Source organism: Quercus suber, unplaced genomic scaffold (assembly GCF_002906115.3).
Source record: "Quercus suber isolate HL8 unplaced genomic scaffold, Cork oak 2.0 scaffold_1, whole genome shotgun sequence".
NCBI classification, from domain to species: Eukaryota; Viridiplantae; Streptophyta; class Magnoliopsida; order Fagales; family Fagaceae; genus Quercus; species Quercus suber.
In genome coordinates, this window is record NW_027069468.1 from 850,000 (window position 1) to 871,785 (window position 21,786).

The 21,786-nt window shown below is 35.4% G+C and overlaps 1 protein-coding gene and 1 long non-coding RNA gene across 5 annotated transcripts; both read right to left on the minus strand.

Moving 5' to 3' along the window:
• Window positions 1–820: 820 nt before the first annotated feature.
• Window positions 821–17,994, minus strand: LOC112028953 (uncharacterized). 4 transcript variants are annotated; one of them, XM_065771575.1, is made up of 23 exons: window positions 17,676–17,993; window positions 16,547–17,338; window positions 16,333–16,441; window positions 16,132–16,220; window positions 15,213–15,368; window positions 14,586–14,654; window positions 14,196–14,318; window positions 13,948–14,097; window positions 13,709–13,840; window positions 13,532–13,611; window positions 13,222–13,316; window positions 13,050–13,117; window positions 12,240–12,341; window positions 12,077–12,150; window positions 11,056–11,163; window positions 10,806–10,881; window positions 7,752–7,888; window positions 7,495–7,654; window positions 7,207–7,386; window positions 2,809–2,925; window positions 2,492–2,647; window positions 1,163–1,330; window positions 821–956 (listed from the first exon to the last, which is right to left on the minus strand). In XM_065771575.1, the coding sequence occupies exons 1-23, from the start codon at window positions 17,841–17,843 to the stop codon at window positions 840–842; spliced, it is 3,426 nt and encodes a 1,141-aa protein (XP_065627647.1). In that variant the 5' UTR covers window positions 17,844–17,993; the 3' UTR covers window positions 821–839. The 4 variants fall into 4 exon arrangements, 3 of the variants coding, with proteins under 3 accessions (XP_065627647.1, XP_065627612.1, XP_065627685.1); XM_065771540.1 differs by having other exon boundaries at window positions 16,123–16,220; window positions 17,676–17,992; XR_010628274.1 differs by having other exon boundaries at window positions 846–956; window positions 2,500–2,647; window positions 16,123–16,220; window positions 17,676–17,994.
• Window positions 3,444–5,114, minus strand: LOC136066742 (uncharacterized). The gene is made up of 5 exons (XR_010628221.1): window positions 4,864–5,114; window positions 4,533–4,656; window positions 3,993–4,088; window positions 3,848–3,910; window positions 3,444–3,761 (listed from the first exon to the last, which is right to left on the minus strand). It is a non-coding gene; the product is annotated as an uncharacterized LOC136066742 (long non-coding RNA).
• Window positions 17,995–21,786: the final 3,792 nt, after the last annotated feature.

Genomic DNA, 21,786 nt, shown 5'->3' on the forward strand with positions numbered 1-21,786 from the left:
ACTGATTCCACACATTGATTTTGTTATTCCAAATGAGTTTGATGTGGTGGAATTCAAGGTTTTTCTTTTCCCTGTGCTCCCTAAGGTGATTCTAGATTTGAAGCAAGTGTTACTTGTCAGCATCCTAATCCTTCAACACTTTAGAACTCGAGGTCGAGTTTTCTCCAACCAGAGGAGAATGATGAGGGAGACACAAGAAGATTATTATTTAGTATTATTTATATTTGCAAGCCCATTGTATTTTTATGTTTTAGGTTCTATTAGTTTATTGGGCTTTTAGTTATTGGGCTTTTAGTATTTTAATTTAGAAGTAAGGTTATTTTTGTAATAAGGCAATTAGGGTTTCCTAGCCAATTAGAACTAGAGTTTAGCAATCCTTTATAACCAACTTATTGTACTCCTTGAGGAGATGGTTGATATTTTGATGAATGAAAAAAATGGCCGTTTGGTCTTTCTTTGGTCTGGTGCTGACTCCAGGTCTACCCTAGGTGCTGACTCCTAGTGGTTTCTCCGCTTGGTGCTGACTCCTAGATCATATCTTTTATTTTTCCGTTATTTCAGTTTTGTTCTGAGACAAGCCAGCCTAGGATCCTCTCATGTCTATATATAAAGTCAGATGTGTTGCATATTATTTGTCTACACATCAAAGCATCATAATATAGTCAGATGCAAACAGTGGCCTCAGAGACAACAAATAAGGACATGCTTGAATTCGTAATATCAATGCTCCAGCCATTTGGCAAATTAATAAGCGTAATTACAAAGAATGCAATAAGATACACTAACTTCAACTGCAATGGAAAATTAAAAATAATAATAATAATTTGAACATACAAGACTTACAAAGGCACAACGTTTAAAAGAGCATGTGAAGCAGCATGCAGGCCTCCACGAAAATCAAAGTTTCGCTTGTTGACTGCAGCTTTTATTAATTGTGGAACTGGAATCCAAACTGCCTGTTTAGATGTTGGGGCAAAATAATATTTATACTGAGTTCATAAGAAAAAGAAACATACATACATATACATATTTATACCGAGTTCTAAGTACATATTTATGTCTATATAGCTGCATGATCCCAACAATGATGCCACATAAGTAAATATTTAACATCGATCTTTTTTCATTTTATAATCCAATATCAATATTTATTGAAGCCCACCTGCGAATTATATGAATAACTAGGAAGTGAAAGTTCAACAGTATCAAAGATTTGATTGCTTCCTCTCCAGATTCTATAGAAACCAAACCAATTAGTTGTTACTTTGCAAGTATTTGCTTTGGCAGTTGTTCTTGGAAGTTGAATTTTGGCAACCTTCACTGGATAAGCCTAATAAAACAGCATGACATGCAGCTGTGAGTGTTTAGTATACCAAAATTATAGTATTTTGAAAACACAATATTGAGGGAGCATTACTAGCAAATGCTATGCAAATATAAAGAAGTTTGTAACCATTCATAGATACAAACACCAGGACATACACATTTTTTGCTAATTAAATCTCTTTGGCTACATCTTGTAAAAAATAGGTAATCCAAGAACCCTATGCAATCTCTGTTCTGTTCCACCAACCCCACTAATGGGCAAAACAAAGGGATAAAGACAAGAATACACAGGTGTTGGTCATACATATCAAGCTGTGACCTAGGCATAATAATATAACCGACCATTATTTTAGAATACAGCATATGAAACACAAATCAAGATTACCTGACATACTATCATGTCCAATACGTTTACAAAATATCTGTGCTCTAGGGTAGGGTTGCAACAGTTATGCAAAATAAGATCACAACAAAAAGATTTGGACAGAACTCATTTCTTGCATCCCTACATTTTTCTTGCATGCCTATGCCAATGAACACCATTTATGGAGATTGGACCTCAGTATCTTACTCCAAGTAGAAGCTGCTCCAACCAGGAGAGTTATTCCTAACATATTGGCGGTTCTCTAGGCATTCAAACTAATTGCATAATAAAGATTGCTCAGGAAGCATAGTTTCATCTCACTTAGACCTACATGGGAACGTGGTTAATATGAATAGTGTGGATTCAATTTAAAATCTCAGGAGTGGATCTAATCTAATGAAAATGGGACGTCAGGTAAACCTTCTATCATCTCTTCAGGCAGGATACACTTCTTAGGGCCATTCACCTTTGGCACTATTAGTCTCAATCTTGTTAGATCAATTATGGCAGATGCCTTATTATTATTATTATTATTTTTTTTTTTTTTTTTTTTTTTGGAGAATCAATGCCTTTTTAAAATTAATATGCCTCAAGTTTCCCCATTATATATATAGTTCTGTCATTCAAAACATTACAACATTAGCAACATAAATGAAGCACAAACACGTCTGAATCCTATCTACAGTATTCCAGAGAACTCAATTCAACAAGATACAAATGCATCTTGCGTGTCCAGGAACTTGATTAAGTTATAAGAAGTCATATATAGAACATGAGATCAAACAGTTGAGCCTGACATACAATATTACCACCATTGACATGAACATCTGTGTAATCTCTAGTTCTTGTGTAATACTTCAAATCAGCTTCTTCACACACAGCAGTTTTACTTGACAAATCTAATTTTTTAACCAGATAGGTCTTCCCTTGGCGCATATAAACAGCACCTTCATATACCTGAATTAAATAAAAGATGACAAAATATAGAGCAATCAGCACTAATAAGAAAAATAGTTTCATTTCAAAATCAATTTTTTATTTAATTTGGAGATAATTATAATACAAAAGTCAGATTAACATGCAAAGCACTTAATATATTTATAACAAGGAATGCCAACCTGAAAGAAAGCCTTGCTTTCCTCGATCTCTTCAAGGAGTTCGTCACTACGCTGGTCTATTACCTCGTATCTCTCGTTTTCTATTGCCCGGATACTAACTGAATGTGAGGGAAATTTCTACAAACATCATGCATGGCAAACAATAAATTTGAAAAGTTAAACCCTTATGGTTCCTATAGAATTTGCTGATACAAAAGCATATTCATGGAGTAATCATGCAAGTTATTCACAAAGAGGTACAGAGAGTANTTTTTTTTTTTTTTTTTTTGCTAACGTACGCCAGACATACATTAGTATACCATTTTAGAAAACTTTTTATAGAAAAAAGAAAAGTGACTAACTATTTTGACAAATTTTTCAATTCTCCATAAAAACTTTCCAAAAATGAATAGTTAATGTATATCCTTAGTCTTAAGGGCATAGATTAACCGAACCCTCTATAGCCCTTCAATCTTGTATATTAGCTACCTACAGTTTGGGCGATAAAGAAAAAATTATGCTTTCAAATTTGACTCTTGGGTCTAAAGAATGTTGGTTTTAAGAATAAAAGATTGGCACAACAGGATATTAGTTTTAAGATCAAGTGATTGCCACAACAAGATTGAATCGACCCTTTTTGCCCAACCCTCAGAATGTATAGTTAATGTGTTCCACTTATTGAAAAGGTAATACATAGAAAAAGTGAGAGATGGGGAGGGAAGCCAAAAGGCACTTACCAGATGCAGCCTAACAAATCATAACCATAACATCAATATCAGCATAAACCAATGGAGACACGGATAAGGCGAATGGCTCATTAAATTGATCACTTTTTGTCTAAATGCTTTACCCAGAAAAGAAAAGGAGAAGTTGAATTGGTTTCCTATACATGCATCAAACATTTTGGCAATGGTCCTCCACTCTAGAAGAGTCGGCAGATCCCCAAAATACAATTTCTCCGCATCTAGAACGCCCTGAAAACACAAGAAATCCAATCAATGCCACAACATGATTATAACTAGCCTGAAGAGATCTGGATCCATGAGATTCAAGTCAAAACCTTAATGATCATAATGGCTGCATCCTTGTGTAAAACCTCATTGTATTCATGACAAGCAAAACTCTGCAAAATACCAAAACTTTAAAAGTTAAATCTTAAATTGAGAAAGAGGGACAAACTACAGACAAAAGAACTTGAGGCTGACTTGGACACAATTAGGGCAACCAGAATCTCCAAAGCAGTAGCAAGAGGTAAGAAGTTCCAGAGCAGCAGTTAACAACTCCGTGAAAAGGGGTTGAACCTATTACATGTTCAAATGTATTCACATCAACGAGTAAAACATGTCTTTTGCTGGAAATTAGCAGACAGTAAAATAAGAAACAACCAGTCCATTCTGTCCAAAGAAATTAGAGGATCATCAATTACCATTGCAGCAATGGGACAAAAGAGGGGAGGAGGGGGAGTTAACCAGTATACATTTTAAGATATACTTGATATATCTTGAGCATATTGTAATGGAGATTTATCCAAAGGTCCTATATGCCAAAGCTGTTCTATTAGCCAGTTTCAATTTAACTTTGAAGTTTCCTTAAATCAGGAAACATATATCAATCAAAGGTTCGAGACTTTGGAAGGAATGAATACTCATCCTACTTAGTTATTTATTCAACAAACCTCGCTTCCCTTTAGCATAAATGAAAATGTCACAATTCATTATTGGATTTTCCAATTCCATGTCACTCACCTGCACTGATACACCAATCCCTCCTGGATGCTGATCGTATAATAGAATTCTTTCTGGATAATATCGACTATCATGAGGGTTTGGACACTCTGGAGCCAAGTCAGATGTGTTGCATATTATATGTCTACACATCAAAGCATCATAATATAGTCAGATGCAAACAGTGGCCTCAGAGACAACAAATAAGGACATGCTTGAATTCGTAATATCAATGCTCCAGCCATTTGGCAAATTAATAAGCGTAATTACAAAGAATGCAATAAGATACACTAACTTCAACTGCAATGGAAAATTAAAAATAATAATAATAATTTGAACATACAAGACTTACAAAGGCACAACGTTTAAAAGAGCATGTGTGATGAGGGAGACACAAGAAGATTATTATTTAGTATTATTTATGTTTGCAAGCCCATTGTATTTTTATGTTTTAGGTCCTATTAGTTTATTGGGCTTTTAGTTATTGGGCTTTTAGTATTTTAATTTAGAAGTAAGGTTATTTTTGTAATAAGGCAATTAGGGTTTCCTAGCCAATTAGAACTAGGGTTTAGCAATCCTTTATAACCAACTTATTGTACTCCTTGAGGAGATGATTGATATTTTGATGAATGAAAAAAATGGTCGTTTGGTCTTTCTTTGGTCTGGTGCTGACTCCAGGTCTACCCTAGGTGCTGACTCCTAGTAGTTTCCCCGCTTGGTGCTGACTCCAAGTAAGGTTTAGGTGCTGACTCCTAGGTCATATCTTTTATTTTTCCGTTATTTCAGTTTTGTTCTGATTGTCCTGCGTCATATTTGGTATCAGAGCAAACACCGATCCGTTGAAGCATCACCGCAGGAAAGAGCCAGAAAATCTCACCCCAAAAAAAAAAAAAATATCCCTCACCATCGTGTTTTTCTCCACCAGAGAGTTGTCTGTGTCATTTTTCTACTTGGTGCAAGAAAGTTGTCATACAGTTGTGTTTCCCATTAAAAAAAAAAAAAAAAATCAGCCACCAGCCGAGACCCACAAATCAACCCTCCGCCGCCGTAGCCCATCAGCCATCAACTACAGACCCATCAACCACCGCCGCCGACACCATCTTCGCCCTTGACCACCGCCGCTGAGAACGTCAGCCACCGCCGACGCAAGACCTGAGACAAGCCACCACTAATCCTCCATGTCGTGCCGCCGCTTTCCGTGCCTCTTCGCGCCGCCGCTAGGCGTTGGATCTCCAGCGCTGGCCAAAGACCCTCATCGCAGAAACAACCTCTGTTTCCAGTTTAATTTCTTTTGAGTTTTGTTAGTCAGTTTCGAGTTCTATTTTCTAAGTTTATCGTGTTTGACTTTGTAATTTTCAAAAAAAAAAAAAAAATCTCAAGGAAATGAAATAAAGTGTTGTTACTGTGACAGCCCAGTGGACGTGTTGGGCCCTTAAGTTGCTTTTCCATATATCTATATTGTGCAAACAGACCCACTCACGTGAGGAGCCAAACCTGTGACTGTAGTGCAGCAAGTTGGCCACTGACAAGGAGAAAATCACAGCAGCTATTTGTTGAAACACTTTTAGAGCATCATGGTGATATCTGACACACCTTATTTTGATGGTGATGATACTTATTCACGAGATTTTGTCAACTGGATAAATGGGATGGAGCAATTCTTTGAGCAAGCAAAATTGGGCAGATAATAAAAAGGTTAGGTATGCCAAGTTGAAGTTAAGAGGTCACGCACAAAGGTTTTGGAAGAAGCTTGAATATTTTCGCTATGTGGATTATGAATCTGCCATCAGTGTGTGGGAAGATATGAAAGAAAAACTTTGTGATGAGTATTTGTCACCATACTATCGAGCTAAGTATCTACCCCAATCTCAGTGTGGTGCTTTTCAAGCTGAAGCAAATACGATGAATCCTCATTCTCATCCCATTTCATGTCCTCAACGCACTTTTGAACAATTTACCAAGGAAATATCTACCAGGGAAGTAACAGAATTAACTGTAAAGCTCATGACAGACATTCAAGACAGGATTGCTCAACACAAGAAGACTCAATCCGATTCAATTGGGAAACCAAGGACACTAGATCACAATGAACTTCTTGCTGCCCCAATAGGAGACAACATTGATGATGATATCTTAGTCGTTGAGAATCCTCCAGCAACACCAAAGTCTAATGTTGACACAAACGTACATGCCTCAACAAGTGTTACTTTAACATGCGTGCAGGGAAATAAATCTATTGAAGAGCAGCAAGGTGAAGAGATGGCGCCTAAAGAGAATATTACATTAGAGGGTGCACGTGATGTGAAAGTTGAAGTTGTTGAATGTGTTTCTGATCAACCCTCCACAGTCCTTGAAGATCTACATCTTGGTGAAGTCGAAGAGTTTAAAACTACAGTGCTTCCTATGGTTCATAAGGTTCAAGACGAGATTATACTGATTCCACACATTGATTTTGTTATTCCAAATGAGTTTGATGTGGTGGAATTCAAGGTTTTTCTTTTCCCTGTGCTCCCTAAGGTGATTCTAGATTTGAAGCAAGTGTTACTTGTCAGCATCCTAATCCTTCAACACTTTAGAACTCGAGGTCGAGTTTTCTCCAACCAGAGGAGAATGATGAGGGAGACACAAGAAGATTATTATTTAGTATTATTTATATTTCAGAGAGTAAACATAAACCATGTTACCGATATCTTACCTCATGCCCAATATAGTTCCAAATTTTAGTAGAAGAATCACAAGATTGATCACAACTCAAGTATCCTGTAGTTTTCAGAGAATTTATGGCACTGCTTAAACCAGAGCCAAAATATTTCTCATCATAAAGCAAACATAATGAGTGTTCATGAGCAGCGCAGACCAGATGCTGTTCAAGAACCTTCGATGAATAAGGCAACAAAAAAAAAAACATTAAGTTTTGTCAATTTGTCAGACCTGAAAGGATTGATAAATAAGTAAAATATAATAAAGACAGAAAACTTAAAACCTGCTGATTTTGAGAATCAATATGACAGCACTCAATTGGGCTCCCAAAGAGTTTCTTAGGATGATTCATAAAATATTGATCAAGAGGCCCTCCAAATGCAACATAAACAGCAAGAGATGGTTTTTCTCTCCTCCCAGCCCTGCCAGCTTGTTGCCACAAGCTAAAGATATGCATATAAAAGGGGGGAAATTTCACTGATCAAATCCACTCAAGCAAATAGTTAAATCACTGGAAACAAAGATAACTTGGAATCCTACCTAGCAATACTACCAGGAAAGCCTAAATGCAGAGTCACATCAATATGCCCAACATCAATGCCCAACTCAAGGGCATTCGTTGCAGCAATACCACAAAGCTTCCCATCAAAAAAATCTCTCTCTATTCTCCTCCTATCCTGTTTCATCACTTAGCCAATGTCAAGCTCAACAAACCATATGTTGATTAAATTCAAATATGCTATGCTCAGCAAGTTTGGGTATGTTTGGTAACTGTTTTTTTCCCTTATTTTCTGTTTTCAAAAACAATTTTCTATTTTTTAGACTAAAAAACTTGTTTGATAACCCAAATTGGACAAAAAACAAAAACTGTTCTCAAAACTCTATTTGTGAAAAAAACTGAAAACATGCAAAAGGCTGTTTTCAATTTCTAATTTTCAAAAGTCAATGAAAACACGCATTTAATTTAATAAATCTATCTCATTTAATGAGTTAACATTATAGCTCAAATCCTAGTAACAACATATTTTAGTATTTTCTTTTTTTTCTTCAAAAAACTATCTTTTTAATTTCAACTAACTAAACATGTTTTTAATTTCAAAAATACAAGAAAATTGTTTTTTCTTTATATTCCCAAAAACAAGTTTTTGAAAATAGAAAACAAAAACTGTTACCAAACATAACCTTAATTTTTTTAAAATAATAATAAGTTTCATTAAGAAAGTAGGGAAAAAAAGGGGGGGGGTCTTTACTAGCTATTACATTCTAAGTTGCAACTCATGCATGTGATTCCTGCCACCATAGAAAGTTCTAAATCATGCATGTGATGCCTGACTCCAAGAAATTTCTAAGGCATGCATGTGATGGTCGCCTCCATAGAAAGTAGCAAACCTGTCCAAAGTTACATCCTTAGGCTTGTCCTCATTGCAGGAGGGGAAGATATGAAAGATTTATCTCTCTCTCTCTCTCTATATATATATATATGTGTGTGTGTGTGTGTGTGTGCGTGTGGGTGGGCGGGTGGGCGGGCATACTACATATAAGTACACACAACACTAAAATCAACAATCACTATAATATATAAATTAGAAATAACTAAATTAATAAATATAAAAACTAGTAATAAATTCTATTTAGTACCCTTATATCTCCAAAATCCTACTTATTCAAAATCTTCAAGTTTACTTGATTGAATTTGTTTTTTAAATTTCCACTAGATTGCCCATTAAGTATCTCCTTAGAAGCAAAAGTGAAGACTTACCAAACTCTACTAATCTGCACTTTTATGCTACATATGAAATTTGGGCATCAAAAGTGCTATCCATACAAAGACTTGTCTTACACATTGAGCATCATCATCAACAAACAACAAAACCTTAGTCTCAAAACTATGGGGTTGGCCATGGATCCTCATAGATTAGTCAAGGTCATTCACATGTATTATTTTCTATCATTCTATGCTATCCAAAATCATACTTTCTGTCACTTTCTTAATTAACATGTCTTTTTTAATTACTTCTACTAATGTTATATTAAGTCTTCCTCTATCTATTTTCATTCCCTCAACATTAACAAATCAAAATTCCTCAATGATGCATTTATTGCTCTACCTTGGATATAAACAAACCATCTCAAGAAATTCTCCCTCATCTTTTCATCAACGGGAGACACCCGTATATTTAATGGACTTTCTTCAATTCATATCTATCTCTCTTCTCTCCTCATATTTCAACTTATATGAAAGTAATTTAATTATGTACCATGATGTAGAGGGGCCAATGTCAGACAACAAAAAGCATCAAAGAACAGTATNGGGAGTGGGGCGCCACCCCTATACACAGGATTTATACAAGGGTAAAACCACGGAGAAAAATAATAATAATAAAAATAAATTAAAAATAGAAATCTAAAATAGAAATTACCTAAAAATTCCAAAATATTTGTTATAGAATGTGGAATCACAGCCTTCCACCGTAATTGCACTCCCCACCTCCTTCCTCATTAATGTTCTCTCAAATCCTTCCCTCTAATCAGAAGAATAAGAGAGAAGACAAGGCACCAATCTTCATTTCTTTGTAACTAATTCACAGATCTCACAGCAAAAAAGAGAAAGACAAGCCCCAACTTCATTTCTCTTGTAAATATTTTCACAGAAACAAACTACCGCATCTTTTACCTCAATCTCCACAGAAAATAAATTCTCTTCCACCTCTAGATAACCAAAAAATAATTGATCTACTTTGACAAAGTTAATAGAAAATGAAAGTAACCTCTAATATTGATCTTTTCTCAACACACGGGTGGGCGGGCATACTACATATAAGTACACACAACACTAAAATCAACAATCACTATAATATATAAATTAGAAATAACTAAATTAATAAATATAAAAACTAGTAATAAATTCTATTTAGTACCCTTATATCTCCAAAATCCTACTTATTCAAAATCTTCAAGTTTACTTGATTGAATTTGTTTTTTAAATTTCCACTAGATTGCCCATTAAGTATCTCCTTAGAAGCAAAAGTGAAGACTTACCAAACTCTACTAATCTGCACTTTTATGCTACATATGAAATTTGGGCATCAAAAGTGCTATCCATACAAAGACTTGTCTTACACATTGAGCATCATCATCAACAAACAACAAAACCTTAGTCTCAAAACTATGGGGTTGGCCATGGATCCTCATAGATTAGTCAAGGTCATTCACATGTATTATTTTCTATCATTCTATGCTATCCAAAATCATACTTTCTGTCACTTTCTTAATTAACATGTCTTTTTTAATTACTTCTACTAATGTTATATTAAGTCTTCCTCTATCTATTTTCATTCCCTCAACATTAACAAATCAAAATTCCTCAATGATGCATTTATTGCTCTACCTTGGATATAAACAAACCATCTCAAGAAATTCTCCCTCATCTTTTCATCAACGGGAGACACCCGTATATTTAATGGACTTTCTTCAATTCATATCTATCTCTCTTCTCTCCTCATATTTCAACTTATATGAAAGTAATTTAATTATGTACCATGATGTAGAGGGGCCAATGTCAGACAACAAAAAGCATCAAAGAACAGTATTGACCTCAGCAATGTAGCCGGCACGATAAACGCATATGGAGTCAACCAAATGGGGTCCTGTATCCTGAAGAATCTCACGCCTGTCACAATTTTATCAATTTAATAGTATCATTTTCTTACTCCAAAAAGCTAAACAGACATTAAACTCTAATCTCAAAATCTAAACCAGACAAAACAACGAAAACATGTCCCAAAAATGCCATAAATAATGTCATAACATTGATGTACTGAAACATGATAATGATGTGACATACGTATAGCTTAGAACAATTTCACAAAGTTTACGCGATTTACAAAAAGCAATGCAACGAAGTCCATGCTGAACCATTTCCGCAAAGAGGCACGAAACGGTAAAAAGTGGACTGCAAAAGTAAATAAACATTAGGCACTGAAATATTGATTCCACACAAATGTTCATTATAGGGTACAGATAAATGTACCGTATTTACAAATTTTTGCAACCTTGGCTAAAATGCTTTAACAATGTATTAATTAAGATAGAAACAATTATGAAGAGTCCTCAAGAAGAACATTACAACAACAACAACAAAAAAAGTCTTAGTCCCAAAATTTTGGGATCAGATATGTTTTCCTCAACAAATTAGTTAGAGGCAGCCACATGTGTTCTTTTCCTCCATTCTTTTCCATCTAAGGCCATACTCTGTTACTTCCTTAATAAACATATCATTTTTTTACTACTTCTACTAATGTTTTTTTTTCCCCTCTACCTTTTTCATTCCCTCAACTTGGTTCAATTCACTCTTTCTTACCAGTACATACAAAGAACATTTGTTCTTTTCCTCCATTCTTTTCCATCTAAGGTCATACTCTATTACTTCCTTAATAAACATATCATTTTTTTACTACTTCTACTAATGTTTTTTTTTTTTCCCTCTACCTTTTTTATTCCCTCAACTTGGTTCAATTCACTCTTTCTTACCAGTACATACAAAGAACATTACTTATTAAAATAAATAAAAATAAAAGAGTCCTCAAGAGAACGTTAGTCCATAAAAAGAAGGAAAAGATTCAAATTTTTGGCTTTTATATTCTCACATGAGGCATGTGATTCTGTGATGTGAAGTTCTCAATGTTAATGATAAGCAACATAGGCAGCATAAATAACTCAAAGCAAAGCCTCACAGATAAGGGAAATAAAAATAATAATTTAAAAAAATAAATAAATAAATAAAAAAGGACGAATAAGAAGCAAAATTTCACATATGCTATGCTATGCAATGAAAACCTAGCAAAATGCCCTTGGGTGATTGTTACCTGGAATGTCTGAGATTAGAATTTACATTTGTAGATCCACCAGTATCCATACTACTCTGTGTTTCCTTCAAAATCTGTACTTAAGTAGCACTAGAAAGTAAATAGATATGTCTTGACTACATAGTTCTTCTAAGTAGAGCATGTATTGTAGCAAATCACATACAATTTTTGGGGACACAACAGGATTCCAAAGGATGAAAAGCTTTCTAGCAGAGGGACTTCCATCACTCTGAATTAGCTCCAAGGTTGGTAGATTTGCAAGCTCCTGAATTATCAGAAAATCATTTGTCAAATCCATAATTTCATTTTATGTCCAAGATAATTTTTCAAAATACCCAAAAATTATTTATGAAACCCAACACTCAGAAAAAAAATAAATTAAATCATAACTTTTCATATCAGAAATATATCATCCTCACATAGGTAAACTTCAATCTCTCAAAGTTTCAAAGAGAAACATTTTAGGGACTCCAGAAGTCCACAACATATGCTGAGGAAAGAAAAGTTCAAACAAAAAATTTGTATAGCAACTGAAGTGAAGTACACCTGAACAGAAAAATCCATCAAGAAGCTAGCTGGCTATGCACAAGTGCATAATGCTGATAAGCTGTTCATATCCAGTGTTCAGGCCAACTCAGCAAGTCAAAGAAACAGCCCCTCCCCCCTTGCCATTGGTTCTTTCTCTCAATAAAAATTTGGTTAATATGTGCATGTCTACAACTTATAAATTGTAAATCTAGGGCAAGACTTGCCACTACAAAATCCAAGCAAGTGTATATTTCTAAAAATATTACAGATGTGGTGACTAACATAATTCCTATCAGTCTAAGATTCTTGTGGGGGCAGGTGGGGGAAACAAACCTAGAAAAGGTAAATAATGGCCGTTTTTGAAAATAAATAACACCAGGAAAATCTAAGTTTTCCTAACATAAAAAAAATGCAAAGTACGTATTTACATTCAAGAAATCTTTACCATACAATGCTCAAGCGGATTTGCAGAAGTTGCAGTACAAAATACAAAAGAAGGATCACTTCCATATACTGCACAAGGAAGCAAACCACTGACTGATATCTCCATAGCAACAGAAAATTTAAAAATGCAAATGACATTCTTAAACATTTGTAGACTGTACTGAAAAAATTACCATGTGAACAGAGTCGACGAAGTCTCCTTATTATAAGAGCAGTGTGACATCCAAATGCACCCTTATAAGAATGGGCTTCATCAATGATCACAAACCTAATTAATAGGAATATAAAATGAATCTCCATGATAACAAAGAATGTGCGTAGCAGGGGGAATAAAAAAGGCAAGAAGTACATCAAAACAAAATGCACAAAATTCTCAAAATAACCACTTAACACGTCTTAAATAAATACATTGGTTAAAAAGGAGGAAGAGAAAAGATTAGTCACTTGGTGATAGAAAGAGAAGTTGTAGCCCACATAAAATACCTAAGATTTGATAAAATCCGCCTAAATCTTTCATGGTGTGGCAAGATTGATATGTGTAACATGTCTGGATTTGTGATCAACTGCATGCAAGCAGACAAGAGTCCTAGAAATTTAGGTGAGTCCCAGCCAGCCAAAGAAAACTGCCCTGTATGAGCCAACCAGAACTTACTAAATTACCAGTCTAGCATTATCACGCAGCCATGTCCTCTCCTTCTGAGAAGTGTCACCGTCATATATACCAATATTTAAGCTAGCATCAATTCCTTTTGTCATATCTAACAAAGCTCTAAGTTGATCTTGAGCTAAGGCCTGCACACATGACATATTTTCATCATATAATTACTACCAAATATCAAAAACCATGATGAGTTATTCCAAAGCATGTAGAAGTTAGACATTTACATGTTGCAACAAACCTTTGTTGGAAATAAATACAGAGCACATGATAACAAATTCTGCGACAAGACTTCAAGAACTGGCAGATTATAGCAAAGAGATTTCCCACTGGATGTCATTGTTGCCACAACAACATTCTTCCCAGCAAGGGAGGCTTGAATAGACTCTGCCTATGGATATTATAAAAAAATAAAATAAAATAAAGTAAAGGAAAAACATTAACAAAATATTGCTATCAAAAGGAGCGAAGTATAGGAAGCATCAGTACCTGGTGACTATACAATTTAGCAATTCCCATAGATTTAAGTGCAGATCTCAAGTTTTCTGAGAGTTGATTTGGGATTTCCATGTAAGTGGCTTTCCTGGCACCAATATCTTCAACATGCACCATCTGCATTTAGACAAGATTTTAGTGTAGCCCTATGCAGAGCCCTTCTACTAAGAAGAGTTAGACATGCCTGCAGAACAGAGCCTGCCTCACTAACAAATTTTTGAAAGATGAAAATAAGAAAAAATAATAAACTATATGTTTTAAATTATTTATTAAAAAACCGTGTTTATATATGTTTACATGTTAGGATGCCAGGCCCTAAGAAGCCTGGGTGAAGTCCATGTTAACACACTCTTCTCTCTAACCCAAAATAATTATATATAAAACCTGTCCTGTAGATCCAATTCCCTTCCTAAGATGTTCAACCATTTCCACTGGTAGCAATGAACTTGTTTCCTGCTGAGCAAAGAAGCTGTTACAATCGGGCAGATATCTTAAGTTGAACATACTAATTCCTCAACTTCAAAATGCTTTTTTTCTTTTTCGGGATAAATAACTTCAAAATACAAATATTGCAGTATAAAGTTCTAAATTGAAAGAAAATCTTAGAACTGATTCTCAATTTTATTGTATGAGGAGCCACAGAACCTTCTGTACTAATTATAGCCCCCTCTTTTTCTCATTATGAAAAAAACTATTTACTCACAACAACACTAAAAAATAAATCAGTTATTATCACAAAGCAATTTTAAATGGATTGAGACAAAAATATTGGATCAATAGCATTCCATAATTATATAAACACAAGTCAATGAAGTATTACAGCACAAAAAAACCGGTCAAGTTTTAAAGTAAAAACTCAATCAAATAGAATCAATTTCACCATTTATTTTCCTCTGTCCTTTATCCTTTCCTGTGGGGCCTGTAATTGTATATTATATCTACAAAAATATGATATATATATATATATAAATATATATCTCTGTGTGTGTGTGTATCTAAATGAAGACCTACATGACATTTTAGATGGTCTGAATCAGAACTTGAAGCCGCCCCGCTTCTCCTTGCCCGTTTTGCTTCATTTCCACTCACAGCAGTACTACAGTCCTTCACTGATAAGATTAAGTCCTCCAAGGAAAATGCCTCGGCCATCTCAGTTTTCTTTTTACACTGCATAAAAAATCTCAGATTATTCAATAGGCCAAAGTTGTCGCTATGAAGCACTACAATAATTGCTTAACCATTAAAGTGTATTTTACTAATGACTACCATAATCATAGTGGCAGTGTTAAGAGTAACCCATTTACTAAGCACAAATGGTGGCAAAAAGGTTATACTGTCATATAGAACATATTTTCATAGACGCGTTCATTCATGAAGAAAGATTTAAGGTTCAGGTCGTAAGAAACTACTTGGGAATATTAAATATGCATTGAAGATATGGATCTGTTTATGTGTCATAACCCTGAACAACCAAAAGAACTTCTATACCAAAAAAATCAGAAGATAGGATGAGAATGAAAATGACACGGGTATGCTTTTGTTCCAGACTTCCATCAAAAATATTACTGATTAATTATCAGTATGCAACAAACTGCACTCTGACTTTATCAATGACTATTGAATGCAATCAGAAAACATGTCAGAAATAGGACTCTAAATCAAACTGAGAATACAATAGACAAAGGTTAGATTCAAAAAAGCAAAGAAATCAGGAAATAGGGACAAAATTTGTATCAAATTCATACAAGTTGACAATTAAAAAGAACTGGGAGCCTGGAAAACATGAGTAAAAATCTACGCAGGATGTCTGCCTCTCTGTATAGTTGAAATCCAAATCATGTATGCACATCAAATCAAGATTGCTACAGTAATGGAAGGGTAACCATATGAAATATCTGAAGTGTTACAAGTTAAAATGTACCACTAAAACCTGAACAGCCTCTGACAGGTTAGTTTTAAAAGAACTTTCACGTTTCTTCAATGCACTGACAATCTTTGGTACATATATCCGTTTGCAAGCTATTGAACAGAAATTTGAGGCCAAGGCAAAAAAAATTATTCAGTTCGAAGCCAATAAATTTATAATAAAATTCCAAATGAAAGAGACAAAAATGCATATCTTCAAGATTACCAGTTTTAGGATTATCAACTTGATCTTTCCTTTCTGTTGAACAATTAATGATAACAAGGGTATCACCAAAACTTGATTTCTCCATCTCATTATCGGAAAAACGCACTCCCTGAGAAAAAATATTCATGCTTAAAGCAAGAAAATTAAAAAATAAAATAATCTTGGAATTCAATGACATCTGATTCTAAGTCCTTCTAGAAATTCAATGTAATACCTTAGGACTAAGAACAGAAAGATGCTCTATGTCCTTCATACCAAGTTTAATTCCAGATTTTGCTAGCTGATTTAGCGCTTCTTCCAAATAAGCAGTGGTCATACCCTTCTGCTGAAAATGAAGAAATGCAGAAAAAATGTTCAAGAAAGCAAATGCCTTCATGATTATCTTCAACCATGCAGGACATAAGCATGAACTACTATTGTTAGCTCCCACTCCCATGTCACCAGCCCAAAATTTTGCTTTTCTTGACAACAAGCAGAATCCAAAACGTGGGTCCGATAAACAATTCACCGACTCCAAAACCTTAACAAATACATCACAGTTATGCTCATCAAGAACACCCTCACCAGAGAACTGCAACGAACTCAATATTAAGTCATAGGGGAGCCCTATCCCTTTATCAAAATCAAAACCCCTTCCGCGTTTTTCCCCAAAAGAACGAAAATTTGAAATTTCATCCATTGTATCTTTCCTATCTCCAGTACTAAAACTCGCTGCCATTGTTTCTGTCCTATCTCCAAGACTAAATCTGCCCACCTTGTCATTAGTAGCAGTTTCATCATTCGATGTTTCGCGTAAATATGACAAATCTTGCATCATATCGGACCACGCCAAATCAGCAAACTTCGAGATTGAGTCATTATTAAGACCATTGTTCAAAGAAGTTTTAGATTGTTCGGATTTCCGGGTCTGACTTGGTTCCTTCCTAGTAAACGGAACAAGTACTAGAAAGTCACCAGGCTCAATGCAGTGAGTGCTTATCAAACTCTGCAATCTCAATTTAACACCCTGGCACAAGAATTACATACAATGCCATAATAAGAAATTCGCAATTACAACCATTTATATAAAACACACACAAACACACATAGTGACTGTGACTAAGTTTAAAGCAAAAAATTACGAGTAAAATCAGTTGGTTCAATAAAAGGGTATATTAGATTGATGGGTTATCGAAAAACAACGAGTTGTACTCAAAGTGAAACATAAGACACCAAAAAACACTAAAATTTTGTGTCTCTAGTTTATTGGGTTTTCTGGGCAACCAAGAATCATGGTGAAAAAAAAAAGGTTGAAACTCTGAACACAAATAGAAAGAGAGAGAGAGAGAGAGAGAGAGACTTGCCTTGAAGAAAAGATGGAAATTGGGGGAGTTAGAGGCAGGAAGGAAAGATTGGTTGAGGAGGAGCTTCTTGAGTTCTTCAATGGTACTATGACTCGAAATCGAAACGGTGGTTGATTCGCCGGTTATTGTACGGACTTGGATTTCTCTGTTACTCTCTGCCTCCTTCATATTTTCAGGGTTTTCTCACTGTTTCAAGTAAGTGGCATTGGAATTTGGAATTGAAGAAATGGCCTTTTATTTTCGAATGTATTTAGATTTATAGAATTTACACGTTTCCTAGGTTTGGCGGGGATTTGGTTTGGTTTCTCATTCGACAGGCCACAGTCACGTGCGCTCTTTTGCAGTAAACACCTCTCATTGTTGTCATTTTATAGAGCACACGTTTTTCTAAGTAAATCTAGATAGATTTACGTCTATTATAATTTGATATTATTATATTTTTTAATTATAAAATTATTTAGAGAAGTGGTAAAAAAAAATTATTTCACAATAACACTAATCACATTTAAAGGTATTTTTGCAATTAAAAAATAAAATAATCTCAAATTATAATATATACAAATTATTGATATTTACTTTAAAAAATAACATTTGCAATTAACTTGTTATGTTCAAAAGCTTTTATATTGTTTTGTTAATTATTTATTTATTTTGTGCTAATAAATTTTGTAAGGTTATATGTAATGGATATATGATAAAAGAGAAAAATTATCTTATAAGAGATTCTCATGAAACCTCTCTCCTACAATGTGTGAGTTTCATATAATGTCCTTGCATATCTTCCACAAACCCACCTAAAATGTTTTGCCTTTTGATATCAAATTTAATGGTTACTGAAATATACTCAGAATTATCTACATCACTCCTAACTAACTTGCATTATCAAATGACAAAAGATAAAAAAATCAAGAATTCAATGCAACATGAAATGTTTTAGGTGGGAATTAGAGATATATTCTTACAATGTTATTTTCAAGTTTTGTCTCTGCTTAAACTTAGAATGAAAGAGTATTTTTGAACTGCCAAAATCTAATCCAAACCGAGAAAGCCCTTAAACAGTAGTATAGATAATTATAAAGACTCAGACTAACTTGTTTGTTTTTGTGTTTGGTTAGCTAAAAAATTTAAGTTAAAAAAAAAAAAAAAAAAAAAGAAAAAAAAAAAAAGAGAAGAGAACCTATGTTCTTTGTCTTTTTACTGTGAGTGTTGAATATTAACATGCCTTCAACTAATTTGCAAATGCTTTCTTGAGCATCCCTTGTAGAATTTTCTAATCTTTTGTTGCCTTTTTTTTTCTCTGTCAATTTTTTACAAATGGATATTTTGTAAAAAAATTCAGTTTTTTTCAATCTTTTTGAATGTTGTGAGTTAAGGTTGTGTAAATTATTTGAACGTGAGTTAGTAAAAGGTGTGCATGAAAGAAACTTTAAAAAAAAAAATTTAAAAAAAAACTATTTAGTTTGAAATTTATCACTTTGTGTTTTTAAATTTGATTCTTTTTGCTTGAGATTTTTATAAAAAAAAAAAAAATGTTTGATTTATTTTTTATTTTTTGATGAAAAAATGTACTTGATTTTAATAGGAGATTTTGCTTCTTTTCTTTAAAGTAACCAACTAACCATACATAATTCCCTCAAAATAAATAAATAAATAAAGTAACCGAAGTTAAAGAGAAGGAGAGGTATAGGTTAATAATTTCTTAAATTTAAGGGATATGGATGGGAAATTATATTAATAGTTTTTGTAAAGACTAAGTTTGAGCACTTCTGCTATTGGATGAGCAAACTCAAGCTCAACTAGCCCAATACAATAAATTTGTTAAGAGTGGGCCAAAGAGCTAGATTTTAGTGAGGGATACAACAACTAGGCCTGGTTACGGGTTGATTTGAATAACAAGAACATGGGCTAAAGTATGAAATTTTGTCCTCAGCCCTCATCTGAGGAGCTTGTAGTTCTTATTACTTCTTCGGTGCTTGGTTACAAGGGCTTTGAAGAACATATAAATGCCTACTATGTTTTCTATTTCTGATTTCTCTCGATCCCCTTTTCCTGGAGGATCTCTTACATTATATATCCCCTTTCCATTAATCTTGGCCCTACATTTGTTGATCATACAGGTCACTACTTGAGTGCTTGTCCCATCAACCACTTAACCAAACCTTCTGTGAGTTGCAGCGACTAAGACAGCACTGTTCAGGAGTCATTTTCTCATTAATGCGGTCAGGATGTTAGTTGTGGGCATTTAATGCGGAAGTGACAGTTTATCCTTGAATTGCTTCTCCACCATGCGCGCATGGCTGACCCATTGTAGTTGTCCTTTTTCTTAGGATGCTCTGAGAGGCTGCCTTTGATGGCGTGCCGACCCTCCCTTCTGTGATTTCGATTGGCCGAGGACAGAATTGTCCTCAGCGAAGTTTCTTGGATCTTTAGACTTCCATCGTTCGTCCTCGGACATTACTTCCTCCTCGGCGCGAGCTTTGGGCTTGATATAAAATGGGCCTAGGTGGTCAAAGTCTCGAGCCCCACAATAGCCCCTCAAAATCCTACTGTTCAGATCCTCAAACGGAGATGAGGATTTTGATATCCTCGGGTCATTGTCATGACTTGTCAAGTCTTGTCCTCCGTCAGCACCAGAGTCTCTTCACCTGTCCAAGGCACGTTCCTGGTGCTTCGGTATACGGAGCGCGCCCTCATTAAATTCTGGCGGCTCTGTGCTCCCCACGTTCAACAGTGTGATGGCAATCTAACGGTGGGGATTCTCTTAACTTTTTGGGCGGGAAACTCACACGACCCTTTTTAATTTGGGGTATAAATACCCATTTGAACCAATTTGCTTCTTTACTTTTTCACTCAATAGCTCTTGCGCACCTATCCTGAGTTCAACCAAATCCGTAACCAAACTTACGTCTCTTTCCAGCATAAAAAGCCTGTCCGAGGAGTTTTTTCTCATTTCTGTAAGTTTTTCTTCTCTCCCTAATTCACGCTTTCTTTCTTCTAAGTTTCTTTTCCCCTTATTTATCTCTTTCTTTCGTCCTTCCCTGAGTCTTTTAGCCGTTCTTAAGGATGGGTAGGTTTAAAAAGTTGGTTGAGTCTGAAGAGGCAATGGAGAAATTCATCGTTGATTATAGGATCCCCAGTAATGTACATTTGAGGTACTGTGAAGAAGGGGATTGGCATTTTAGGAGGCAAGAGGGGGAAGTAGTGATTCCCATAAACGCCTTCCTAGAAGGTGGTATGAGAATCCCTATGGGGTCGGTGATGAGGGACTACCTTAGGCATTTCCGATTAGCTCCTACCCAGTACGCCACCAACGTGTTTAGGATCCTGGGTTGTGTGGACACTTTAAATGAAAAAATGGGGTTGAGGTTAACCCACCACGATGTAAACTGATGCTACAACCTTCAACACCTAAAGGGTAAGTCCTATTATATGAAGACGAGGGACGATAAGGTTCGGCTTATTCAGTGCCTCCCTGAGTCCAGCAAGAGGTTGAATAAGGACTTTCTCATCATGTCCGGAGAGTGGCACGACGGCCTTCATGCCCGATAGAGGAGGGGGTACCAGGTGGGGTATTTAGAGTAAGAGAGGGTTGATCTTTTGTGTTTTCACAGTTTGCATGGTTCGGTTGTTAATATGAATGTGCTTTCTTTTTGTAGATCCACACGCCTTTGAACGAAACTTCCACTTGGTCAATCGGGAGGATTTGCAAACCATCCTTAAGGCGGAGGTTTTTGTGAACGAAGCTAACAACCAGATCAGAGCCACTCACAAGATTATCGAGTATGATCCCATACAGAAATCGTTTGCAGCTTCGAAGTACGTGATCAGAGCCAAAGATCCTCAGCTTCACAAGATTACCGTAACAGAACACGGGTTCTTGCTTCCCAAAGGATCCCCCATCCCAGAAGGTGTTCTGCTGTCAGGCCCTTCTTCATCCCACCAGGCTGCCGAGGCCGAGATAGAAGGAGAAGAAAGAGAAGAGGAAGTCGCTAATTTGGGCCTGTCCGAGAATGAATATGGTGTTTTCAACCAAGTCAATCCGTCCGAGGCAGATTTCCTACCAGTAGGGACTAATTCTCAGGCCGAGATGGGTTTTAAGAGAAAACCCCAA